The sequence below is a fragment of the Anser cygnoides genome, chromosome 19 (genome assembly GCF_040182565.1).
Source record: "Anser cygnoides isolate HZ-2024a breed goose chromosome 19, Taihu_goose_T2T_genome, whole genome shotgun sequence".
Lineage (NCBI taxonomy): Eukaryota > Metazoa > Chordata > Aves > Anseriformes > Anatidae > Anser > Anser cygnoides.
Genome location: NC_089891.1, coordinates 809391 through 835268, shown reverse-complemented (window position 1 = coordinate 835268; position 25878 = coordinate 809391). Strand labels below are relative to the sequence as shown.

At 51.5% G+C, this 25878-nt stretch overlaps 1 protein-coding gene across 16 annotated transcripts in view; it reads left to right on the top strand.

Annotated features, from left to right (window-relative positions):
• MYOCD (myocardin) overlaps positions 1-25204 on the top strand; it is a 254736-nt gene extending 229532 nt beyond the window's left edge. For 7 of the 16 annotated variants that reach the window (XM_048075927.2, XM_048075926.2, XM_048075928.2 and 4 more), the window contains 11 exons: positions 2006-2061; positions 6472-6547; positions 8803-8964; positions 13288-13463; positions 14562-14687; positions 15198-15472; positions 15841-15994; positions 17196-18149; positions 20750-20863; positions 21827-21884; positions 22579-25204. In XM_048075927.2, the coding sequence (XP_047931884.1) occupies positions 2006-2061; positions 6472-6547; positions 8803-8964; positions 13288-13463; positions 14562-14687; positions 15198-15472; positions 15841-15994; positions 17196-18149; positions 20750-20863; positions 21827-21884; positions 22579-23147 (2720 nt within the window). In that variant the 3' untranslated portion in view covers positions 23148-25204. Of the gene's footprint in view, positions 1-504; positions 550-2005; positions 2062-6471; positions 6548-8802; positions 8965-13287; positions 13464-14561; positions 14688-15197; positions 15473-15840; positions 15995-17195; positions 18150-20749; positions 20864-21826; positions 21885-22578 lie in introns of all 16 variants that reach the window. The other 9 variants (XM_066979999.1, XM_048075942.2, XM_048075943.2 and 6 more) reach the window with 7 other exon arrangements.
• Positions 25205-25878: the final 674 nt, after the last annotated feature.

Below are 25878 nucleotides of genomic sequence, written 5' to 3'. Positions count from 1 at the left end.
CTCCTACAAGACTGCTCATGCAAGACTCTATTATTGAACACATTCAGTTATATTGTCTTAGCGAAGTTGGTACAGACCTAGAAAAGTTTTTTAAATCAAGAGTATTCCCATAGGGTCACCTGCAGAAGGGCAGGCTGCAAGGACAAGTGGGGATGAACCCTTCTTGTAGCCCTACACAGGGTCTTGCCCTGGAGCCCAGCCAGATCTGCTCAGCTACCCAAAAGGAGGGGGATGCAGCCTGTAGCAAAGATTCCTCAAGGCAAATTTTCCCTTACGATGATGGGATGTAGAAATAGTTGTGCTTAAAGTAAGGCCTCCCTTGCTGTATGCAGCCACCACCTCATCCTCTAACTCAAGCCTTAGTTTAAGCCTAAGGATATCAACACCAAGCTCAGCAGCTCTGCCCTATTGACTCCAGACCCTTCGCCATTTCAAGATGCCGTGTCATCCCCTGACAAGGTGTTTGAATAATCAGTGCTAGCAATGTCTTTATTTGTTTTGCAGACTAATACAAGCTGCAGTATCCACATAATTCCTCCAAAAATCTTGGTAAATGACTAAATTCTGCAACATTTTCCTTGTGAATAGCATGGTGTTTGATCAATGCCCATAGCAAACTCCCAGTGTCAGGACTTCAGAGTGAACAGGGCTGTAAAAGTCATCTCTCTTGCTAACTTCATTTTCTCATGTGCACCATTTTATTTTGCTTCTGGTTAAACTAGCTGTCACAAGTCCTCATTGCTTCTCACCGGAGCATGGCACAGTAACACTGGCTTGTCTGTATGTCTGCTTTCCAAACATTAGAAGCAGGAATGTGCCCTCTGTGTTTTCCTGTGATTCCCTGGAGGTTAGGGGTGTTGCCTACCAAAACCCAGTTCAGGTCCCCAATCATTTCCCAGCTGCCCTCATTCTTCCTGTCATTCTTCTCTAGATTGATGTGGGACGTCATGTTCTGTGTGAAAATAATTTCTGTCCCCATTAGATCCCACTCAGAAGATGGAAAGGGAATTAGATGTTGCCAAAGAGTTGTAGCAGGCTGTTTTTGTGGTTCAGGACACCTTCCCCTTCCCTGTCCCAATGGGAACAGTTGATTTTTCTTGCTTACACAGACAGAAAAGAATTTTTGCAGGAACTAAGAAATATTAACCCCTTCATCACACAAATTTCTCTCCAGTTTATACACAATCTGAGTAAACAAGGAAATGTGCAAGGTCCTCCATGACTCCAACATAGATGGGACTGGTATTCACTGGTCCAAGACCCAGGGACCATTGGCCTTCCTTTGGGACCCTCTCTGGGTTAATCCTCCTTGGTGTCAGGAGATGCTAAGAACTTGGTCTGCTGCCGGGTACCTGTCCGGGCAGCTGCCCAGGGAAGCACCACGTCACACAGATGCTTCTGGGTGGAGGACAGGACAAATGTCTGGTGAGAAGGAGCCTAAAGGAGATGGAGGGGTACTAAGTGATGGAAGAGGGACAAAGGACAACAGCTCCAGTGTCCTGGTTGAAGTACCCTTGCTGGAGGCCAAATATGCCAAGAGGCCAGGCAGGCCTTTCCAGTTTTCCTGGTGGCCTCAAGTCTCAGTCACATACAGGTCTAACTTTCAGGCAAGGTCCCCTCAGCCCGTTGCTCTTCCTAGATCAGTTTTCTGGGGCTGTGGTGCCTCCCAGTGCCACAACCTGCAAGAAGAGCTCCAGGGAAGAGCAGCACCTGCTGTCTGACATGTCCCACCGAGCACCACATTTCAAAGCCTGCACCATCTTCCTACCCATGTCCCTCCTGTCCTCCCTGTGCTCTCTGTCCCCCCTGCTCTCTTGCCATGGCCTGGCTGAGAGCACGGGATTTCCCAGAGCTTTCCTGAGTTATTTTTAGTTAGTGCAATAAAGAGGGCAGTTAGTTTGTGTTGCTATTTTTATAGCACTCATTAAAATGCTGTTGCCGAATATCCTGGTGGCTGCTTGCTTCCACTCCTGTGCTGACTGCTCCTCTCTCTTTCCTGTTGCAGCACTGAAAAGCCCATCTGCATTCCATGAACAACGAAAAAGTCTGGAGCGAGCCAAGGTAATCCCTACAAGCCATGCTGATGAGGGAACACGTGGGCTCGCTTTGCATGAGCTGCGGGGTTTGAAAGCACCTTCCACCACTCTGCCCTCACCTGGCACCCTCTGCCCAGGCCCTGTGGCCAAGGATGAGCGTCAGGGCCTCTCCCTTGCCCCCAGACATGGCAGGGCCAAGCCAAGGTTCTTGTGTTCAAGAGCACCCTTTTCCAAGCAGTAGAGGTTTAAAAAGGCAGAGGAGCCAACTGTCCCCTAAGATAGTTTTTTTTGAAACAGCCCCTTCGTTTTAGAAAAGCCTGTGGGCAGGGTTCAGCCTCCCAGTAAACCTCAAACTAGCTGAAGCCTCTGCTTTCCACTGCAGGCCGTATCGACAGCCCTCTCCTTGCTGTGTTGGCTGCTCTCCGCTCCTGCATGAGTCAGCTTAGAGCAGGGCAAGCAGCAAACAGGACAGATGGGAGGCTAAGTATTTAGCAAGTGTGCAGGAGAAATGTGGATGCCCTCGGTCACCTGGAGCAAGTCCCCAGGGGACTCACCCTTGCATCAGAGGAGAGTCTGGCTTCTAGCTCAACAGCGCTGCTTGGCGATTGCAACAGTGTCCCAGCAGCTAAGTGGCCCAGGCTCCCACTGGCCCCATCACCCATCCGCTCTTAGACTTCCCAAAATATTGCTGAAGGGAGATATAAGTAGCCACTTCCAGAACACAATGATACTCTGTGGTGTGATCACTTTTTTGGAAATTGCACTGGTTTTCCAAGCCCTTTGTAGCACCCAGCCCTGACCAAGCTGGAGGGATGTCCACACACAGCAAGGCAAAGAGAATAGTCAGTCATACAGGTTTTGCCTGAACACGAGAGTTTCTTCCATTATTCTGCAAAACGTGCTTGCAGTCACATGGAAAGGGACCTTTGCAAGAAAGAATAACTATGAAATATGAAGAAGTGCTCTTCTGAACTTAAACACTCTCCAAATCACTTGCCCTGAGACTCCAACAGTAATAAATGGCTAGCATAAGAAACACAATTTGACTCTGAAAAATTAGCATGCTTAGAAAATTTCAAGCAATCCAAAGTATCCATGGAGTGTCATATATTTTACAGTTTAAGTATACACTCGTGTCTCTTTGTCTTTCTCTTCAAAGGCTTTCACTGGCTGGTTGCCTGGGGAAAAGGGAAGCATGGTCTAGTCTATCCCATTTTTAGAGCATGCTAACGAACACACTAATAAGCACAGTCTATAACAAAAATATATTCCTTTGCAAGGATGTCCTGCTTATAGCCCTGACAGGCAACGTCTGTTTCCAGATAATTACTCAATGGCATTTGTTGTTTAGCTGATATTCCTCCAAACTGATGTTCTGCAAACAGAAAGCAGATAACAATAACCACTTTCATGTGTTTTGAAAGCTCTTCTGCTACAGCTGATATAAAAATAAAAAAAAAAAAAAAAACTGAGGTCTTACTCCACTGTTTGCACCCCAGTGACACAAATGTAGCAAAGGTCAAACAGAACTGAAGTCACAGCAGAAATTCAGGCTAGTGCAGTGTGAATGCTGGAGTCAACATCGTAGTGCCACATCTGTAGGAGAGTAACTCAAACTTAGCTCAGATGAGGGCCTGATCTGAGGGTTAGTTAGAAATGCATTAGGTGAATTTAACTGCACTTAAGTGCAGGCACCAGCTAGCGCTGACCTGGCACAGACTGCGTTGGTGAAAATAAGCTGCAGAAAAAATATGGGAGAAGGGTAAGAAATTGCAAATACTTTTGTAAATAAAATATCTATTATTTGTTTAAACATATCACTGGCTATGTAGGAGGCTGGCATCAGGCCAGTGCAACAGACTTTGAAGTCAATGCCCTGTAATAGATTGCTGGGTTGGAGGACAGAGAGCATGCTGACGTTCTTGAAGCCGTCAGGCTCAGCAGGGCTCCAGCACTTACACCCAGCAACCCAGCACACGTGGCAGGGAAGGACTGCAGGGGACAGCAATCGTGCCTCTGTCCCAGAGCAGAACAGCCCCCTCTAGGTCATTCCTGAAAGATGTGTGACAACCAATGGCCATCCTATCCACCCCCCCCCAGCAACACACTCCAGTGCTCTCTAACCTGTGCTGTTACCAAGTCTTACTCAATTACTAGCCCAAGCTTTTCTGTTGCAGATTACGACCATTACTTATCCTTCTGCATGGACATGCAGAACCATTTATCTTTGTCATGCAGTACTTTTAAAAAGTATTTTGCATCCTGTTTCCCTACAGCAATGTCATCTGTGTACTGAGCTTCAGCCTCTTTTCATTGGTCTAATTTCTGGCTCAGTAATTTCTGTTGCTGCCTTCCAGACCCTTCCCACAGGTCCCTTCAGATGCAGGACCAGAAGGAGGCCTCATTACTCCTTGTGCCCATCTGACATTCTTCATGGTATTTCCTAGAAAGCTGCCTGCTGGCCTGGGGATGTGGTTCAGCTGCTGATCACTAGGTTCTCTGGAGTCTTTCATATTTTTTCCAATATTTATGCAGTTACTAATTTCTGTCTAAGACCACTGTCCAGTGACCAATACAGACATCTCTGGTGGATTGTCTTCATCCCCTCCAGTGCTTAATCAGCTGGCTTAGCTGTGGCTAACTCTGACCTGAATGTACTCCTTTCCAATTGTCCTTCTTGAACTGTAGCCAGTGTATTTCGGATCATTTCTTCAATTGCTCCAAAACATTTTCTATTCTAATCTGTTAGTCTTGAATGATTCAGAGTTAAGAAGTATGTCTTCTGTCATCTAAGGCATTAATGAATATATTGAATAGCAGGAAAAATTGCTGCAGAACATGATTTGATATATTCTTCTGTTTAGACTGTGAACCATTCCTAATTCCTTTGGTGACCCACAGTTATGTTCCTTTTTTATGTTAGTCTTAACCAGACCAAATTTCTCTGGCTTGCATATGAGAAAACCATGTGAGATAATGTCAAAACATGCTTAGAGTCAAGCTACATGCCATTTTTTGTTTATTCCTGTAACAGAAATCTGTCATCTATCCATAAAAGGAAATTAGGTTGGTGTGATGTGGTTTGTTCTTCATGAATCCATCCTGGCTGTTACTCACCTCCTTGCTATCTTCAAAATCCATTTATACAGGTTGTTTGATTACTTGTTCCAATATCTCTTTGACTGGAATTATAATTTCCAGGTTTCTTCTCTCCATCTCTTTTAAAACTAGAAAATATGCTCTCCCTGGCCCAGTTTCCTAGAGAACCAGAGACAGTTGCTATTACTCTAGCCTTGTGTATCTCAAACTGTTTGGGAACATTTAACTATCTGAGTACTTCTCCAAACTGATAACTGGAGTTTCTATTGTCTTGTTGCTGAAGGTTCTTGGCTTAGTCATGTGATTGATAGTCATCTATCTTTTTAGTGACGATGTTTTAAAAAGGCATTAAATTCTGTAGCCATCTCAGCAGCATCCACAATTATTTCTCCTATTTATAGAACACAGACAGCACTTTCCATTGCCTTCTGCTGGCTACAGAAATGCTTATAAAATCTTTTTCTCATGAACCTGTACAATTGTCCTGTGGGTTTCCCAGTTTTCTCCAGCTGCTTGTGCTATTTTCTATTTATCCAGAAGGGTTTCACCTCTTTGAACTACGTACATTTTTATACTATCTATTCTAGCATCTCAACTTAACAAACAGGTAATAATTTCTCTAGGTTGTTCTCTAGCTCTTCTTAACCAGGCGATAAGCTTGTATTTGTATCCTTGAGGTCAGCTGCCACCAATACGGACTTCCTTGGCCCTGGAGAAAGATGTTATTGCACTTCTGTGTGCCTTTTTGTTCTTAAAGCCATGGAGAAGTTGGTACAAGTTCATCACAAGCTCCACTGCAGTGATCTGCAGCTTGGATTTTCCCAACCCACACAATAGCTGGGGTGAAGAACTGCAGAGCACAGGAGCTGCAGGACCACGGTAAGGCTAAGTCAGCCTTATATCTCACCACAGGGTGCCAGGCTTCCCACAGAAGCCATTGCTAACACTACACTGTGGAGTTGCCTTTGTGTAGGTCTCAAAGGTGAAATGGTATGCTGAGCCAGGAGCAAATCTACCATTCCCAGCAAACAGGTTTCGTCCTTTCCACGAGCTCTCATAATACTTGAGGCATCAGAAGCCCAGAGGAAACTGGAAAGAACACAGGTTAGCTGTGGGGATAGTGAACAGTCAGCAGCTCAATGCATGTTGTTCCCTTTATGAAGAATTTCTGCCCAAGAATCGGCCAGTGTCCAGGTGGAAAAAAATGCCATTTAGGAGCTCACCAAACCTAGACTGTACCAAATCCAAAAAAACTTGGAATGGCATGGGGGCCTCTGCTCTCTGTACCTTGTTGCTGCTCTAGTCAGATAATACTCTCTGCATTTGTGTTCTGCAGACTGAAGATTATCTCAAGCACAAGATCAGAAGCAGGCCTGAGAGATCAGACCTGGTCAACATGCACATTTTACAAGGTAAGCCTGCCCGAGATTCTCCCACATACTCCTTGTTTCTCCTGCCTGTGACTCATGTCTCTCCTGCCCCACTTGAGATCCTTTCAGGACTCTCATCACAATTAACTTTGCCTCAGCTGCTCATGAGGGCCACAGTCAAAGGGGACATTGTATGGAATGGGATGTTGTATGGTATTCGGTTCAGACCTGACCTACAGAAGGCAGGATACACACTTTTCCCGACAGGAGCAGAAACAAGGCCATCTAATCTTTGTCCCATCTCTGGCAGGGACCAGTATGAGATGGTCTAGAAGACAGTGGGATATAGAACAGCTGTGAAAGAGTACTCTGTTGCACAGAGGTGCAGAGGTCTGATCCTCACAAAGTGCATACCATGGGCATTTGTGGTAAAATCCTTGTAGCAGGTAGTTGTAATAACCTCCTAAAGGTAGACTTTTTTTTTTTTTTCATAATTCTCATGCGTCGATTGATGTTGATGGAATCAATGACCCAAGCATAGCCATACAAAAAAAGGTTGAGCTCTGGTACCAGTCAGTGAGACCCAGCAGCTCTCCCCTCTCCCAGCCTGGCGTCCCCTCCCAGCCGGGGAGCTGGCAGTGCTCTGCTGCATCCTGTCACAGACAGCAGAACTCTGTGGTGTCCCTCGTTATCTTCAGAGATAACAAGCTCCTTAGAGACAGGGAGGATGTGCAGTCCCTCCTTGAGTCCTGTTAGTCCCTTGGAAGAAGCAGATTACTCTCTGGGAACTGTAAATGCTGGCCTCTGCTCTCAATATGGATGCAGTTCATATTTCTTTTTCCTCTGGCATGCAAGAGGTCTAAGCCCAGAGTCTGTGACAGATCAGTGCCACTCTCTTACTTTTCCCTTTTCTCTCCATCTGTAAAATGAGCCAGCATCACTGGCCATTTAACAGGTGGAAAGTGTCTTTCCCTTAGGCTAAATATTGAAGCAAATATGAACTGGAATTGGGGCCAGGAGTTGTAAAACAGATGTGGAGATGGCTGCAGTCACCAGGCATTGACTGGGCCAGCGAGACAGAGCTGGAGGAGAGGTGGTGCAGAGGTGGCCGGGCTGTAAATTGAGCACACTGTCTGTGCTGCCCCACAAACACTTGGCCAGGGCCTCTGCTCACACAAAGAGGTGTGCCCTGGATTTTCATGGACTTACAGGCCCATTTGGTTCAAAACATGACAAAGACATGATTGAAATTGGGCAGCTGAGACACTTGCTGTCATCTAAATGTCTTCCAGGCACACTTTCTATTACTGTTCACCTCAAGTAGCTCATGTGGTTCCTTTTCATATGTAATCTGAGGCCAAAATTGGCCTTAGATCAGCTCTCCTGACCTCCTGCAGAGTTTTCTTTATTGTCTAGTATGAAGCTTGTGTTGCCTACAGAATCTCTGCCAGAAGACTGTCCAGTCTTTGAAGGCAGCACAGCTTAGATGCAGCCCTTCTTACTTTAAACCCCAAAGTGTAAAGGCATAGTCTAGTGTAGGATCCTGCTCCCTGACTACCAGGGTGCTCTGGTGCTACCAGAGGAGTCAGAGAATCTTTATTTGGGAAATCACCACTTTCTTTTGTAATTGGCCACTCTTCTTTCACCACTCAGTAAGTTAGAGTTTCTCAGTTTGTTTCGGTCTGGTGGTAGCTTCCAGATCTAGCTGCCTTTGTTATGCTCCTCTCCACCAGCTTGTTTTTCCCCTGAAGGCCTGAACACTGTCCTCATGCTGCCTCCAAACATTCCACTCTTGAAGATTTGGCTTTTTATTTTTCAGTGTAAGGAATTTGCTCCAGTTGTCAAACTCTGTTAACGGTTCTTTCCTCCAGCTGTTCCTTCAGAAGTAGGGATCCATCTGCGTTAGGCCACAAGGCCCAATGGGCTCCTGGCAGGCAGGAGTCAGAGTCCACTTTTGCTCTCATGTTAGTCACAGCTTAATGAAATTTCCATTGCAGATCATTTCTGGGCCTTGGGAAGGACAGTCTGGCTGCAGACTGGGTTTGCAAGCCCAGGTTAGAAAACAGAAGCTTTTACTTGGGAATGGAGAAGCTTGACCTCAGGCTCAGAGGAAGACGCAAGTCCCTAAATCCCATCTTGCTTCCCAGTCTCTGAGCAGCTCCTGCTGCACACTGAGCCATGCTCAGGTCTTGGCCACAGTCCAGAAGGCTGTGCTGAGGGGGAAGTATGTTCTCACTGAGCAGTGTGCTTATGGATGCCCCAGGTCCTGAACTGATGCCTTCCATTTGGCCTTTTAGACTCAGCTGCAGAGGGGTCCATTCAGTCTACTCAAATGAAGCTGAAAAGAGCCCGACTGGCAGATGATCTCAATGAAAAGATTGCTCTCAGGCCGGGTCCTTTGGAGCTGGTGGAGAAGAATATTATTCCTGTCGACTCAGCTGTGAAAGAGGCCATAAAAGGTAGTGAAGTGAGCGTGTATTTTGTGTCGTGTGCATGGCACGGGGCAGGGGCTGTCAAGGTTACACGGATGTCAAGCAGCAACTGCAGAAAGTGACCGACCTAGAGTTAGGAGCAGTGGCTGCACAATATTTAAAATTCCTTATTTTTCACCATAATATTGCAGTCCAGCACAGCCTGTGCTATCTTACCTTGGTCTATGAAAAGAGATCTCTCATCTTCTTAGCGCAGCCAGTATGGGAAAATGAATCATTTCTCAGCCATGTCTTCTCAGAGAGAACACCTCGTTTCTTACTCCCCTTCCCTGCCCAAGGCTTTGAGCATGTAAATGGTATTGCTGGAGAAAGGTCATTCCTTCCTCCCTCACGTGGGAGAGGGCTTGGGTGAACACATGTGGGCATTAGGCCAGTCTGGATTCTCCCACTTGTGACCTGCCAAGCTTTTACATCCCAACAAGAAGGAGTGAAATAGCCCCACTTCAGAGAGGCTGACATTCTTTTTTTTTTTTTTCCACTGATGCCAGTGGCACAGAAGGTCCAACAGAGTAGAGAGGAAGGGAAAGCATCACTGGGGTGCTAGACTGCTGGGGAATACAAGGAGCAGCCTGCATCCCAAAGCAGGCTATGCTCCTACCAACCATTTCCCCGTGCTGTTTATGTATAAATTCAGTGTTCCTCTATTATCCACCTCCCAGCTGGAGGAGGGAGGCAGAATCCTCTGCAGTTATTTCCCCCATGCTGCTGCAGGGAGGCCAGTGCGGGAGCTGACACTAAGGAAAACGGTGACTCAGAGCTCACCAGTACCAAGACAGGGAGATCAGAAGGCAGAGAAAGGAGCAAGAAAACCTGCAGCATCCTGCTAGCCCAGCAGCCCACATTTTTGAAGTCTGGGCTCATCCCTCCACATCCAAACTGGACCTCAGGTCTCAAGTGGGGCACTGAGAGCTGTTTTGCCCCCAGGAACTCCTTGTTCTCTTGCTCTTGGTTCCTAAATTCATGAGATTATTTCCATTGGTGTAATCCCATGTTAAGTGTCTATTCTGGGCTCAGAACAAGCTGGGGACAGTAGCAGGGCTCTGGAACATGAGGGGTCTTTGAACTACAGGAGCAATGCAAAAAATGGGAACTGAAACAGGAAGCGCTTTGACTTTGGTTTCATCTCAGAAACCAGCAGAAACATGAAATACTGCAGGCTCAAAAACCCCTTTTCCTGTACTGCAATTGTTCCTGCTCTTCATTTTCCCTCTGCAAAGTGCACATAGAGTGTGCACAGTGGTTTCTTCAGTCTGGTTCTTGAGCCACCCTGGTTTCAGCATTTCACAGATCTTGCCTTTGACGGCAAAATGTTCCAGGACTCTGTTTGAAGAGGAATTTTTAGGGAGAGCTTTTAGGGAGAGTTCAAGCAAAATCTCCTCAGTCACTTATCAAAGGAGAGGAGTGAAAAAAAAAAAGAAAAGAAAAGAGAAAGAGAAACCATTAAAAAAATCCCCTCTTTATAAACAATCAAGGCAGTTTGAATATGACTTTATCCACTGGAGCCAAGGCTTGGAGGCTGGGAAAAACACGTGTCAAATTTGAACAATGTTTGTCTCCAGCTGCCTTGTCAGGAGCTTGTGGTAAATAGAGATTTACGGGACAAAACTGTTAAAAACAAAAGTCTGGATTAAAATGATTTAGTCAATTTTGAAATTTCTCCCTTTTGCCATAGCCTTCCATCAATCATCTGCTGGGGAAAAACTTTCCCTGTAAGCCAGTTTTATCCCATTTCAGGTGAAACGCACAGCATGTTAGAGTCCAGCAGTAAGCTATTTGGGTGCCATGAGAAGGAGGTGCTGCAGCTGCACCAGGGACACAATCTCAGTCCTCAGGCTTCTGTAGAAGAAAGCCTCAAGCTGAAGGCTCCTCAAACTGATTTTTGAAGTCAGAGGCACTTTGTGGTGTTCACAGCTTGGGGCAGAAGGTTGAAAAAAGAGCAGAAATGAGCACTGGGACTTGTGAACATTAAGCCTTTTGTTTTTGCAATACCAGAAAGATGACAGGATTTAAAATCATTTTACTTTAACCTTGGAATCCCAACTGTTTATATAGCGGAAAGTTCAGCTGACGTGTTCCTCTAATCACCTCCGGCAGGGTGAGCGGAAAGTGCCAGACCCCAGCCGAAAGCCCTAACATCCCAGTGACAGGAGGCCGACAGTGCCCTACATAGCTGAGCAGTGATATAAGAACCTTTTTTTACCAGGTCCTTGTCATCACTTTGTCCAATACGTTTGAGAGGACAATACCCAGTGCATTAGAAACAGCCCCAAGCAAACACCATTCTGCCTGAGATTACAGCAGAGACATGGGATCATGAAATGACACGGTCAGCCCTGGGCTGGGTGAGAGAGACAGATAAGGGCAGCGCTCCCTGCTCCGCACAGGCCCCCAGTATCAGGCAGCAGGATGCAGCACATTCCTGTCGTGCCCCAGGCTGCCGCTGTGTCCTGAAGGTCCCTTGGGCTCCGTGCTTTGGCACGTTTTCTCCTCACATGCCTGTCAAATGCCAGCCTAGTGGAAGTCTTGGAGATCTACAAGTCCCTCTGCTTGGAGTGATTATTCCCAGGAGAGGATGCCCACACTTGTCTGTAGACACCCCAGCGCAAGGGATCGTACAGCCTTGTGTTTCCTCAGGGAAGGTACAACCTCTGATGGCAGCTGTAGAGGAGAGGGGACAGGCCCTATTTCCAGACACACATGAGGAACCCCAGGCCGTGGGGAGCAGGGAGGAGAGAGGCTCTCCACAAGACACTTGCTCTCATATTCCCGTGCCTGCCTGCCCCAGAGCTGCCATGGCAAGTGTACTGTTGAGCTGTTTGCATTTCTCTGCCAAGCAGACAGAGCAGCTCCTTGGGAACACCAGGGTCACAGAGGAGGCTGCTGCTGTTGACACTTGCAGAGCTGTGGATGGGGACAGGCACAGTGCGCAGGACGCAGAGCCATGTTGTCAGGATACCAGCAACTGTTGACTGTCTGGGACCTCTTCCTAACACAACCCCACGGCAGGCGGGCCCACCTTCTGCAGGGGTCTAGCTGCTGGTGGCTCAGGGACCCATCCTGGGGCGGGCAGCCAGGGCTCCCTGCTCCCTCACCCGCCCTGGCACCACGAGCTGAAGCAAGCAGAGATAAGCCTTTATCTCTGAGATAGGGGCAGGAGGGTGCGTGTCAGTGAGAAGGTGCACATTGCTAGAGCAGCCGCACAGACAGGTGGAGGCTTGTCCCCGAGCCCTTCCTATTTCCCCATTTGTCACCTCGCTATCGGCATGCCAAGCTGCCTGACAAATGCCAGACGTGAGCACGAGGAGATTATGAGCATGACCACGCTGCTCCTTCCTCTGCCCCCACCTGCAGCTCTCCCAAAGCTCACATGAGAGCTCTTGTTTTTCACCACTTCATTTATCAGTAAAAGCCTGGGGTCAAGAGCTCTTGCCCATCTGACTATGAGGAGGAGCTCTGCAGGAGGGAGAATCAGTGTCTGGGGCAGGCCTTGTGGCAGTCAGGAAGTAACGGCAGCAATCTGAAGCATTTCATGTGGCTGAAGTGTGTGGACAGCCACAGGACCTGCTGCCTCTGTCCAGCTGCAGCCAGGTGCGCTCACCTTGGCTCTTCTGCCATGAAAGCGTCACCCTCCACGTCAATTTCAACCTCAGCTCTTCTGCTGAGGATCACTAAGTGCGATCGAGATGCTTGGCAGACTGGGGAGAGAGACTAATGCCCCTCTCCTCGTTTCAGCTCAAAGGCAGGTCGGGACAGCTGAGCTGCTCTGCACCAGCCCAGTGTGCTGTGCTCTCTCAGAGCCTTCTGCCTCTGACAGGCCAAGCTTCTCTGAGACCTCTTTTCTCCACTTCCCAAGTATTGTGCTCCCCACCAGCTTTGTTCATTTGGCTGTAGGGGACTGGCCTGCAGGATCCTTCCCCATGTCAAACCAGCGATGCTGTCCTCGGACGATGGTTTGACATGGGATGAGGCATTCGAACGCCTTGAGCACCAAGTCCTCAGCCTGTAGCCAGATCTGCAAAAGGGGCACACGTGGGAAACTGACCAGGTCCCGCAGGCCGGGACTGCAGGGCGCGCTGCGGTTTCCGAGCACTCCCCGCGCTGCCCTGTGCTCACCCCATCCCTCCAGCCGGGGACAGCCCAGCCGCTGGCTGCCACCCACGCCCGCTCCAGCCGGGGCGGCGGAGCCCGCGGCCAGGAGCCGGGGGCAGGCGGGCGCTGCTGCCCTGGGGCGGGCTGGCCGGCGGGGACGGGGGGGCACGCCGCTGACCGCCGCCCCCCCGCACCCGGCAGGTACGCAGGTGAACTTCTCCAAGCCACCCGACGCCTTCGCCTTTGAGGAGGACAGCAGCAATGACGGCCTGTCCCCGGAGCAGGCCAGGAGCGAGGACTCCCAGGGCTCCACGGAGTCGTCGGCGGGCACCAAAGCCTCGGAGCCGGCCCCGCCGGCGCCCTCGGGGACGCCCCAGGTGGGTGGCGCGGCCCGGCCCGGCGGGGACGGGGCGGGGACGGCGCCCGAGGAGCGGGCCCGCAGCGAGCGCCTCCCGCCTGCTCCGCGGGCACGGCGCGGCCCTGCGGCTCCGGCCGAGACGGGGCCGGCTTCGGGCGGGGGGAGGCGCGCAGGGGGCCCGGCCCCGGCCCCGTCTCGGCCCCGCGGAGCGGTGCCGCCCTCTGCCGCCTCGCGGGGGCCGCGCAGCCGCCGGGCGGAGGCAGCGGGGAGCGGGGGGGGGGGCTCCGGGCACCGGGAGGGAGGGAGGCGAGCGGGGAGGGAACTGGAACGGACTGGGGGAAATGGGGATCCTGGGCTGGGGCGCTGGGGTGTACTGGAATGGACTGAAAGAAAGTACTCTGGGCTGGGAGGACTGGGGGAGGAGGGAGGGGGCACTGCGGGAACTGGAGGGATTGGGTCGTGCCAGAAGTATCCTGGGGGCACTGAGGTGTGCTGAGGGGACTGGGCCCATCTGGGGGACCGAGGGGCCAAGGGTGCACTGGGAGGGGTGGGGATACAGGGCTGAGGGGGAGTGAGGATAGCTGGGGCGCTGGGGTAGGCAGGGATAGACTGGGGAGACAGGAAGGCTAGAGGGGACTGGGATAGCCTGTGGGAACTGGGGAGGGTGGGCTGGGGTAGGCATGGCAGGACTGGGATGGATGGGTGGACTGGAGAAGACTTTGGGCAGGGGAAGAGGGTGGCAGGTGCTCGATTCAGGAAAAGAGACACTTCCACTGAATATGGGTGCCCCAGACACACTGCTGTGAGCCCAGGGACACCAGGCTGTCCTTTCCCCAGGGACTGCATGAGGTTTCCAAGCTCTCCATCTCCTTTCTCTGTGCCAAGAGACCTCTGCAGCCTGGTCAGGGCCCTCTGAGACCAGCTTTGGAGAGGGCAGTGTATCAGCACTGGGGTGCAGAGCTGCTGCAGCTCAGTCCCTGGCTGCCGGAGTGGGGTGCGGCCCCTCGCCCTGCAGGAACTGAGCATCAGGGTGGAGGGAAGGTTGTCTATGGGGACAGGCTGTCCAGGGGGCCTGCATCTGCCCCACATCCCCTCACACTGCACCTCTTCCTTTCAGGATCACCCCCACGGCACTGAGGGCAATGCAGCGGAGCTGGCCTCGGGGCAGAGCAGCCAGTGTGACAGCCCCAAGCAAGCACCAGGACAGGACAGCCCACCCCTTCCGGTGCCCTCTGTGGTGAAGGTAATGTCTTCAGGCCCAGGCTCCCTAGCAGAGGGAACAAGCACAGGGCAGGTGGCTGCAGCCAGGCCCAAAGCACCCAGGTGCTGCACCCCATGTGTCTGGCAAGTTTAGGGGTTTGGCCTCGAAGGCCTGGAATAATGAAGGGAGATGGATCCCATTGTCAAGTACTGCAAGTTGACTTCATTTTTTAACTATAAAAGGTAGAGCTTTGGTCCCTGCTCAAGGTGATTGAACAGTTCCTTTATTGGAATATCCCCTGGAGCTGGAAACAGGAGACACAAGGCAATAGGGAAATACCTTCAAGGCAAGTCATTCTCCTTCTCATGTGCTCTTTAGCACATCTGGGATGAAATGTTGCCCTTGGGGAGTCACACACATGTTTAGCTGCTCATGGAGCTGGGCTGTCAGGCTGCCAGCAGGACGTGCCCTTGCTCTGCCAGGTCTCCAAGTTCCCACAGGAGTGACAGGACCTCTTCTCTCCACTAATTCCTTTGCTTCTTGTACCAACAGTCAAAATCATCCAGTGATAGCAAGAACCGTCACAAAAAGCCCAAGGACACCAAGCCCAAGGTGAAGAAGCTGAAGTATCATCAGTACATCCCTCCAGACCAGAAGGCAGAAAAGTCCCCTCCGCCCATGGATTCTGCATATGCCAGACTCCTCCAGCAGCAGCAGCTCTTTCTGCAGCTCCAGATCCTCAGTCAGCAGCAACAGCAGCAACAGCAGCAGCAGCAGCAGCAACAGCAACATTTCAGCTACCCAGGGATGCACCAAGGGCAGATAAAGTGAGTGACAATGTGCCAGTATCAGGGCTTAGTCCTGTCTCCCTCCAAGCTTTCCTCTTTCCTGCCCATCTGTGCCAGTGCAAAGGGGATAAATGCATGCGAAGGAAACACAAAAGCTTCAAAGTATAGCAGTCTTCTGAAAAGCTGTTCTGGCTTTGTGCACTGGTTGGGGAACCTGTGACGTGCTGGTAGGTCACCAGCAATCTCCTTGCAGCCCAAACTGGTTTTCCTGGGGGGTTGGTGGTCCTTCAAGTCTTGTACAGGAGATAGGAGCCCCAAGGGAGCAGAGAGATGGTACGTCATATAGCACTGGGCACAGAGACCCTGGAGGACAGACGTGTTACCCCAAATCTCCTTTGTTATTTCAGGCAATCAAATGAGCAAATGGTCAAAAGTTCAAATTCTTCATCAACTTCTGTCAACAACACCCCTCTTTCTCCTGTGAAAACCACCTTTTCAGGCCAGACTTGTGTCTCATCTATCAAGCCAGGCCCTCTGCCATCTAACCTGGATGATCTGAAAGTGAGTTAAAACTTTGTCACCACAGGAGCAGAATCTCATAGCCTGAATGTGCTTTGCTACCCCTTGTGTGTGCAGTGTAGTGCAGCAGGGACTGACTGTGTTACAGGTCAGCAAACCAGAACCACCACTCTACATGCAAACCCAGGCATACAGCATGATGAATCAGGAATCGATTGGTGTTGTGGTAACTAAAAACGTGGACTTTCTGCTCTGCGGGTATCACATGGGTGCATTGCTCCAGTGCACATATCAGCAAACCCTGCATCTTGAGATGGCTGCAGGCCAGGGTATCAGGTCAAAGTCTAAAGAACAATCTGTGCTGCTGCTCCTGTAGCTCATGGCCCCATACCTTCAGTAGTTTTATGGTGGATGTCTTGGATACTGCTAGCAGACCAGACAGAATGTGTCAGCGTTGCCTTGACACCAACTCAGTGACTCAGCTTCTCAGTGGTCATTGCAAGCCCATGCTGCAGTTCCTCTGCCAGCAGCATTCAGGCCAGCTCAGCTCTCTGGAGAAGCAGGTATCCCCTGGAGTCTGCGGCTCTGAGCACTGGTTTGAATAGTATCTAAATCTCTCACATAGGCGAGAGAGGAGGGAACAAGAGAGAATCATTCAAATCACTGATTCTTTTATCATTTGTTAACAGAGCCTCAGCCATAGGGAAGGCCAATCTTTTTTTTAGAAGTAGAGACCTAGGGGAAATGGATTTCTCCATCGTTATTAGATGGAGAAATAAGATGAGGTAGAAATAACATGTGCTTGGCCATAGCAATAACCTTGCTCAGATGCCTGAACCTGGTGCAGATGCCTGAACATGGAGTAGCTGGCTCCAGAGATCTGTGGTCGTGTTATCTGAGCTAAAGGATAGTTCCCGGCCTGTGTTGAAAGTCTTCTGCTCTGGTAGATACTACTGCTAGGAAAGGAACCATGGATTATTTCCATGGCCCAAGGACCACTGCTGGTTCACGGAGAGCAGTCACAGCTTCTGGAGGAAGAAAGAAGGTTTTCCTATTAGGAAGATCAGGGTCCTGTGGTAGTCAGGGCTGTGCATGCTGACTGATCACCTGGGGAGCCCGAGCTTTAAAGCAGGAGGCATGTAACCTATGATATGAGGCTTGTCGTGTGAGAAATGTCACGTTTCTGAAGCACTCAGCTGCAAGGGGAAGCACAAGGAATGATTATTGGTTACTTTTCTTCTAGGTGTCAGAACTGAGACAGCAGCTCCGAATAAGAGGCCTTCCTGTATCCGGTACCAAAACAGCGCTGATGGAACGGCTGCGGCCCTTCCAGGAGTGCAGCAGCAATGCAGTGCCAAACTTCAGTGAGATCACAACTGTAACCTTTCCAGTCACTCCAACAAGCACCTTGTCAAGTTACCAGTCGCAGTCCTCCACCAGCATGTTATCAAACGGCTTCTACCACTTTGGCAGCACCAGCTCCACCCCACCCATCTCTCCAGCCTCCTCCGACCTCTCTGTGAGTGGCTCTTTGCCAGACACATTCAATGATGGGCCCATGTCTTCTCCACAGTTTGGTCTTCAACCATCTCCAGTTCATGGTAGTGCTGAAGAAAGCCTCATGAGCAGCATGAATGGAGGGAGCATCCAGCTGGAGCTGGAAGGGATTGACACAGAGAAAGACAAAATGCTGGTGGAGAAGCAGAAGGTCATCAATGAATTGACATGGAAGCTGCAACAAGAGCAGAGGCAGGTGGAAGAGCTACGGATGCAGCTCCAGAAGCGAAAGAGAAGCAATGGCCTTGAGGAAAAACAACAGCCCACTCAGCATTTCTTTGGTGTCCCCATCAAGCAAGAAAATGCAGTGTCCAGCTGCCCATTTGCATCCAAACAAACTGCCTTAAAAGGCCAAGCCAGCAGCTCAGATAAGTTAAGTAACTGTGGTGTGCCACAGCTGTCTCACATTGTAAATAGCCACTGCCTGGAGCCTGCAGGGCAAAGCACCATCACCTCCTCAACATTCCTGAGCCCGCAGTGTTCCCCCCAGCACTCTCCTCTCGGGGCTGCAAAGAGCCCGCAGCACATCAGCCTGCCGCCGTCCCCTAATAGCCACTATCTCCTGTCGGTGTCCCCCGGCTCACAGGCAGAAGGGCGCAGCGGGTCCCCACAGACCAACAGTTGCCTTCGCACAGCATCGGTAAGTGGAGAGCACCCCAGCCGTCATCTAGGTGGTGAACACGCTCATATCTGTGGCCATTCACACAAATGTCTCTGAGTGATTTTCCATCAGGCTGGGACAGCTGGCGTCCAGGATGGGCACCCAGGGGGTTGCAGGAGCACGTGGGGCTGCCTGTAAGGCAGTGTAGCTGAGATGGAGAATGGGTTGGAAGCTAATGGCACTGCAGGGTCCTTTGCAGGGTGTTTCCTGGAGAACCCTCCTGCCACCACATCCAATTGCCCTGGGGGAGCACAACCCAGCTCCTCTGTTCCATGGAGCCCTGGCACAGCTCCTTATGCCCTGGGGGAGCCCTGGCACAGCTCCCTCTTCCCCAGAGGACCCCAGCACAGCTCCCTCTGCCCCTGGGTGAGCACTGGCAAAGTTCCCTGTGTCCTGGGAGAGTCCTGGCACAGCTTCCTCTGCCGTGGAGGGACCTGGCACAACTCTCTGCCCTGGGGAAGCATTGGCACAGCTTCTTCTACCCTAAAGGAGCCCTGATGCATCTCCATGTCCCCTCAAGGGGAGGCTCTGGCACAGCTTGCTGCGCCCCTGGGGGAGTCCTGGCACAGCTTCCTCGGCCCCATGATGTTCTGGCACAGTTCTCTCCACCCTAGGGAAGCCCTGGCACAGCTCCCTCTGCCCCACGGAGCCCTGGCACACCTCCATCTGCCCCATGGAGCCCTGGCACAGCTCCCTCTGCCCCTAGGAGCCCTGGCACAGCTCTATCCACAGTGGGGAAGCACCAGCACAGCTCCCTCTGCCCCTGGGAGGTCTCTGGCACAGTTTCCTATGCCCCTGGGGAAGCCCTGCAATACTAGTCAGCATCTTGCTAAGCCACTGCAGCTCCTAGCAGTGTAAGGTACTTTAACGACTGGGTTGAAGGAAGGCAGTTACCCCAGTCATATGGGAAGCCTTTTCTTGGGTAGATGACAAAGCAGGGCTTGCCACTGGGATCTGATGTCAGGACAGAGCTTGTGCCACCCCCTCAGGCCACCAGCACTGCAGAGCTGTCCCTTCAGTGTCTCCACGCCTCGTTCAGCCCTCAGGGTGCTATGAAAGCTTGGAGAGGGAGGGGCACATGCTGCCAACACACAAAAACAGCACAAAGGGCTGCTTATCACAGCCCCATTTCATCCTAACACCCTACCAGGGTTCCCCAGGCAGTAGTAACACCCATCATATTTGTTGTCTGTAAAGCACGCAGGGTGGCTCCGGGTGCACGGCGCACCCGCAGAGTGTTTGGGCAGATGCACAGCAGGTGTGTGCTGAGTGTGCAACAGGCGCACGCAAAACAACCACCGCTGCACGCAGCGCTCACGCGGGACAGCTCAAGAGCCACAGCCCCACAGCCAGCACCCTGAGCAGTGTGCAGTGTCAGCGGGGTGCAGTGCTGCAGGGTGACAGAAAGTGGGATGCAGCCTTGTCACTAAGCTGCTCAGAGGACGGCGATACAGGTGACATGGGCAGTCAGGAACGGTGCTGTCAGGTGGGCAGAGGGGAGCAGCACTGTTGGGGTGAGACAGGAGGAGAAACAGAGTGCTGCAGTGGGACGGGCAGCAGGGCACGGTGCTGCAGGGGTGAAGTAGGCAACGCGGGGCGTGCTGCTGGGGTGATAGAGGCAATGGGGTGCATTGCTCTGGGTGATCTGGGCACAGAGCAGTGACTGCCGTGGTTAGGGTGCAGTGGCGACCTCAGCAGTGGGGCACAGAGCTGTGGGTGCAACAAGCAGTGGGACAGAGCACCATGGTGCATTGCACAGTAGAGTGCAGCGCGGTGGGGCTATGCTCCAAGAGAGACAGTGGGATTGCTCACAACAACCAGAGAGCAGTCACAGGGCACCATCAGGGAGCAGCAACACCTCAAGGACTCCTCCAGCTCTTTCCCCATTGCCAGAGCACAAGGAGCACATTTAGGGGTTGGCCTTGCAATGTCCTGCAGCTCATCGTGGCTGTGAAACCACTGTCCTGGGCTTCCCTGTGGGCCTCAAGACAAGGTGAACAGCCACTTGCAGTCACTGGACCTTTAGGTGATGTCTTTCCTGGAAGAGGGTGGCCCTCTTGCTGGCAAAAAGCTGGCACCAGTATGCAGGTGTTCGGTATGGGCACAGAGAAGGCCTGTGGGCTGTGACTCTTTTGGGCAGTCTCCATGAGCTGTCCCAGGACAGGTAGTGACAGAGAAGGTCCCCAAAGGGAGGAGCTGAGAGGCAGCTGGTAGCTGGGGGAGCATTGCGCTCCTGGGCATAACCACCTCTCCCTCTTGCTCCGCACATTCACAGAAAAACCACAGATAAAGTAACAGCTCTGCAAGACCATGCCTGCGGCCAGATCTCAGTCAGTGACCAGGGTTCAACCCAGCCCTGGATTCCCCCGGTGTCCTCAGAGCTAACCCAAAGAGCTGTTTTACCTCCCTCTTTCCTGCCCAGAGGCCAGGCACTTTGAGCTGATTTGACCTGCAGTATCATTTGTTTTCCTGGTTTCGTTCTGGCTTCAACTGGGGCGAAAGAGGGCCTCCCTCTGTGCCGAGGAGCGTAACCTTTTCCCTGTGCATTGATTCCGTTTCCCTGTATTTCCCCTACGCAGATGGCTACGCAGGCAGGTCAAAAGTTTTCTATTCCATCCCCAAGTTTTTGTAATTCAAGCCCAGTCCTCTCAGAGGTAAAGCAGCCTCCACCCTATGAGGATGCAGTAAAGCAGGTAACTGCATGATTTTTACTTTCTATAGGGCTAGGGCTGTGCAGAGTGTTCGTTTGTGGTTAATGTAACTGTCAGCTGCAGGAGCTACAACCCATTATGGGATCTCTGGGTAGGACAAGCCTTTTTACATAAGGAATGGGGTTTCTTTGAAGAGTCAGTTACTAAATGACTGCCACAAAGCAGTCAGACACCGTGCTAGAAGGGATAGCATCTTCTGTGCTGATGAAAGGTGCCTGGGGTCCAGACATCCCATACAAATGCCCCAGGACTTCGTTGTCTTCTTCTTCAGGGTGCTCAGGGAACAGACCCTGGAGCATCCCTACTGGCCATTCTTTGGGACACATCACCTAGCCCATTAGCAGAGTGCCCTGCTGATTGCCATCTGCCTAACCTTATCCTGGAGCCACATGCCCTTAGCCTTATCCTGGAGTGGTGCTGCCGTGGGGAGGAGCTCCCGTCTCCCATGAACTCCTTACTTCTTGTGACAGTCCGTCAGCAGCCTCAGTGCCAGTCGCGGTGCCTTTAGGAACATAGAGTGATACCATTGGCAGTGCTAAAAATTGTCTTATGCTGGCTGGCAGGGAGGTGTGCAGAAAGTCCTTCCAGTATGGGGTCAGGGAGAGGAGGATGCTATTATGTTATCCCCAGTGAGGCTGCTGGGACTGCAAGCAGGCACGTGCCAGTGCTAGATGCCAGGTCCAGGTCTGGATGTCCTGGTTGCTCTGGGCAGAGGCAGTTTGCAGTGTCACTGAGCACAGACAGGCTCGGTGGCAGGGCAGGGGGAACCTGGCTCAGTGCTCTCCAGATCTGCTGCACGTGTCCCAGGTCCCTGCGGTGCTCATCTCTGAACACTGCTGCCAGCCCCATGCGCCTCTCATGGGGTCTAGAGCCACCTACCTGGCGCGTGGCTGGAGGGACTCTCCTCCTAATGCCCTCTACTCTCCTCTTTGCCGTTTGCTGCAGCAGATGACTCGAAGTCAGCAGATGGACGAACTCCTGGACGTGCTGATTGAGAGCGGAGGTACGCACTGCTTCTCTGTTCCCTCCAGGGCTTCCCCTCCATCAGGCATAGGTCGGTGGGGCCCAGAGCTCTCAGTGTGCCCCAGTGGAGCTGCCTGAGCTGGGTGCAGCTTTCGTTTGCTTCCCTATGCCAGGAGCCACTGAGATTGACTCCAAAACCACACCCGACCTGTGCTGGTGAGGAAGCCTGCCAGAGCCTATTTCTGCACATGCCCCAAATCATTGTGGGAGTCTGGGCTCAGGGTGTCACCTATGCAGCCTGCTCAGGAAGGACTGCAGGGTGACAGCACTGCCAGCGCCTTCCCCACGCAGAGCCCCTGCTGCCCTCCGCCACTCCCAGTGCTGCCAGTGCCATCTCCCACGTAGAGCACTGCGGTGCTCTCCCCTGTGCAGATAGCTGCCAGTGCCCTTTCTTGTGCATGACCCAATCCATGCCCACCCCCATGGGGACAGCTGCCAGTGCTCAAGTCCTGGAGATGGGGTCCAAAACCAGTGGAGCTGAGATCAGGAAGTGGGAACATGGGGGGCTTCCCACAGGGAGGGTGGGTGAGCAATGCCAAAGGGATTGAGTTGGGAGTGGGTTTGTGCAAGCATGCCCAGCCCAGGAGCCCAGCTCAAGGGCCTTGGCTGTGCCTCTGGGCCAGCAGTGATGGGCACTGCCAAAGCACTTCAACCCGCTCTTGTTTGCTGCACAGAAATGCCAGCCAATGCCAAGGAAGACCGGTCCTGCCTGCAGAAAGTACCTCACATAACAGTGTCTACAGGGAACTCCAGCACTTCTCTCCCAAAGTCGTCTGCCACATTCGAACAGGTCTCCTCCACCCAGCTCCCGTTCGAGCACTGTCCTGGCGGTGGTGACACTCACCTCGAGGTCCTGCTGAATGCTCACAGCCCACTGGGGAGAGTCAGTGAAATTGCCCTACTGAAGATGGGAGGAGAAGAGTCCCACTTCGAAGGGATGATAGAGGGGTTCTCCAGCAAAGCTGCAGATGAACTGCTCACCTCCCAGGAGATTTTACAGACTCCCCTCTCACCAATGGAAACACAGCTCTCCCCTTCCCCTGCTGATGGCTCTGGTTTACAAATGAGTTTCACTGAATCTCCATGGGAAACGATGGAGTGGCTGGACCTCACCCCCCCCAGCTCTGCCACCGGCTTTGGCTCGCTCACTTCTGCGGGCCCCAGCATCTTCAACATTGATTTCCTAGATGTTACTGATCTCAATCTAAACACCAGCATGGACCTTCACCTGCAGCAGTGGTGAACAGGAGGGCGGCGGAGGCAGGATACTGTAAGCCTGCAGCAGCCAGCGCAGTGTTTCCGTCATGCCGGAGAACACATAGGGCTAACATGCCAGAATCAGGGGAAACTGGAGCCATTTTCCCAGTGAATAAACTTGTTTGAATTTCCTGTTACTGCAAAGTGACAGCTCAACAGCTCTGGTACTTTGGTTTTCCTCCATTGACACATCCCCACAAAGGATACCTTTATCAACACTCCTTTAGATTGAGAGTTGTCTAGAACTTCAATTTTGTTCCTCTTACGTTTTTCTCCCCATTTTTAGCAGTTACTCCCATGAGAACTGGAGCAGCTCATGACAAAACTGTGGTGAGGACACCTCAGCTGGGAAGCAACAGGGAATCATTCAGAGGTTGCTGCCCCCTTCCCTCTTGCCTGTCCAGCTATTTAGGCCATTGTGCATGGCTCACCTTAGCCATGCCAGGTCAGGAGGATTGGGAGCAGGGAGGTCCAAGGGCTCTGCCCAGCCAGGGCAACAAACACACTTCTCTGTACAGCCAGACTTGCCTTATATCCTTCCTTCTGTCCCCAAAGCCATGTTCCCCCAGTCCCTGCACAGCTGTGCTCCAGGTGAGTGAGAGATGGAGCCGATGTTCATGGTGGTACTTTGGGATGTTCTCAGGCTGCCTGTGGGGCTGAAAGCCAAAGAGCTGTCCTGGCTGCAGTCTGAACTGAATCAGGCTGAAGCCTGTGACCTTGAAGCAGAGAGGTCGGGATGCTGGAGGCAGCTGCTCAGGCTGCAGGTGCAGGTATTGAAGGGCTGTGGCATTCTGGTGCAGCTGGCATGTCCCAGCTAGTGTGGTACGGATGAAGTGTTAATATGTTCTGATCCAAGGTAGGGGTAGGAGCAAGTCACATGGAAAATACAGCAAAGCTTTGCAGGGGCTGTCCTCTGCACAGCCAAAAACCAGGATGGGTCTCCACTGCCCTGCATGACCTGGGAGCAGGGGCAGCCAGGAGCAGCCATTCAGCCACCTGGTGTGGGACAGGGCTGAGCAGGCCCTTGTGTGCCTGTGGTTTTGTGTGAGCACCTGCTTTGCTGTCTCCACTCCTCTGCCATCCAGAAGGCTTCCTTTTTCCCATTCTTCCTCAATCCCCAGCAGTGATCCTCCTTTCCCAAGTTTACTCCGGCATCACTGTTCACCCAGCTCAGAGCAAAGCCATCTGGAGAACAGCTGTGAATCACTGAGCCTAGAGGAGCTTGTTCTTCTGAAGCCAGCGAAGATGGATGCTTTCCTGCAGTGATGCCTCCAGTTTGAAGTCACCAGCGTTTCTCCTGCAAGTCTCTGTGCAATATACTTCCTCGGGCTCTAATGAGAAGGAGCCTTTGCTTCACTTCTTGGCTTCCACCAAAGAACTTACTGCAGACTCTTTGACGGACACATCTACTTCTTTGCAATTCTGGTTTTGCCAAAGTAAATATTGTTGCTGACAAAGATTGTTAAACTATTTACAGACTGTGTGTATTTAATATTCGTGTTACTGGAAAGACATCACATTGGAGATGCAGCAGCTGGGGAGGAGGCCCAGCGCGAGGGGCACCACAGGCAGCCTGGCCACGGCTCCTGTGGGGCACCCGCACCCAAGGCTGCCGGAGCTGCCGGAGGAGGCTCTGTGGCCACTGCTGTGTCTCAGCTTATGGTGTTGTTGCATGCTGTATAAAGAACATGGCAGTAGCTTTTAAGTCACTATTTAAAGCACCACTTTTCTATTGTACAAATGGTCACAATGCACTGCTAGGATAGACGATCACAGGTTGCATTTTTTAAAAAAAAAAGTCTTTTTCTAAGTGAGAGATTTTTAGAAGCCGTTCCATGAAGAATATTAATAGCACTTGAATCAGAGTAGTGTTAGCTGCTACACTGCGTCATTGTACAGAGCTTTCCAGACAACTTTCTCCTCTCAACAAATGTATTTCCTTATTTAAAGGGATGCTGTCAGCTTCAAAGTTGTAAGCAAGCACATTTCCTTACCTATGTTACCAGCAACACCTTCATTATTAAAAACCCCTTTGTCTTGCCACTACGTCTGCTCGCAGTCTGCTGTTTGATTTTGCTGGGCTGGGGCAGTGACAGCCATCCCAGCTGTGTTCATTTCATTTCAGCTCCATTCCAGGGAGCAGCTACAATCTTTGCAGAAGTTTGATTTTAAAGAAACAGTTTCTCCTGGGAGATTTCTAACCAGTCTCCCATTTCCAAAGACTTTTCCTTCTGTTGGCTTTGGTTTTGCTTTGTTCTCCTGCAAACCCTGCTCCACTGGTCAGCGTCCTGTTCAAAGGGAGCTGCTGGTACTCTGGGCTGCTGACCAACCACCTTCAAATTTTCCAGCAGCTGAGCTCCTGGCCGGGGCTGAACCTCCTGTTGCCCACAGGGGAGCAGCAGGAGTGGGCTGGAGAGCTCAGCTGGGTGCTGTGCTTTCATTTGGTCCCACGGGGGCCGAGAGCCAGCAAAGTTTTGGAAGTGACAGACCATGCCGAGGGAGGAGAGGGATAAGGGACTGGTATCAAGCTACAGACTGGAGCATCCTTTATTTTTTGTGGGATTCCCCTAATCTGTCTGCTCTTTTACTGTCACCATAAGTTGTCTGCTTAAAGTCTTGGTCTGATTATTGTCATTCCTATAAACTGACAGTTTACAGGAGACCAAGGAGGCCAAGCCCAGACCAAGACTCTTCTGTGGGGCAGGGGGAAGGATCAG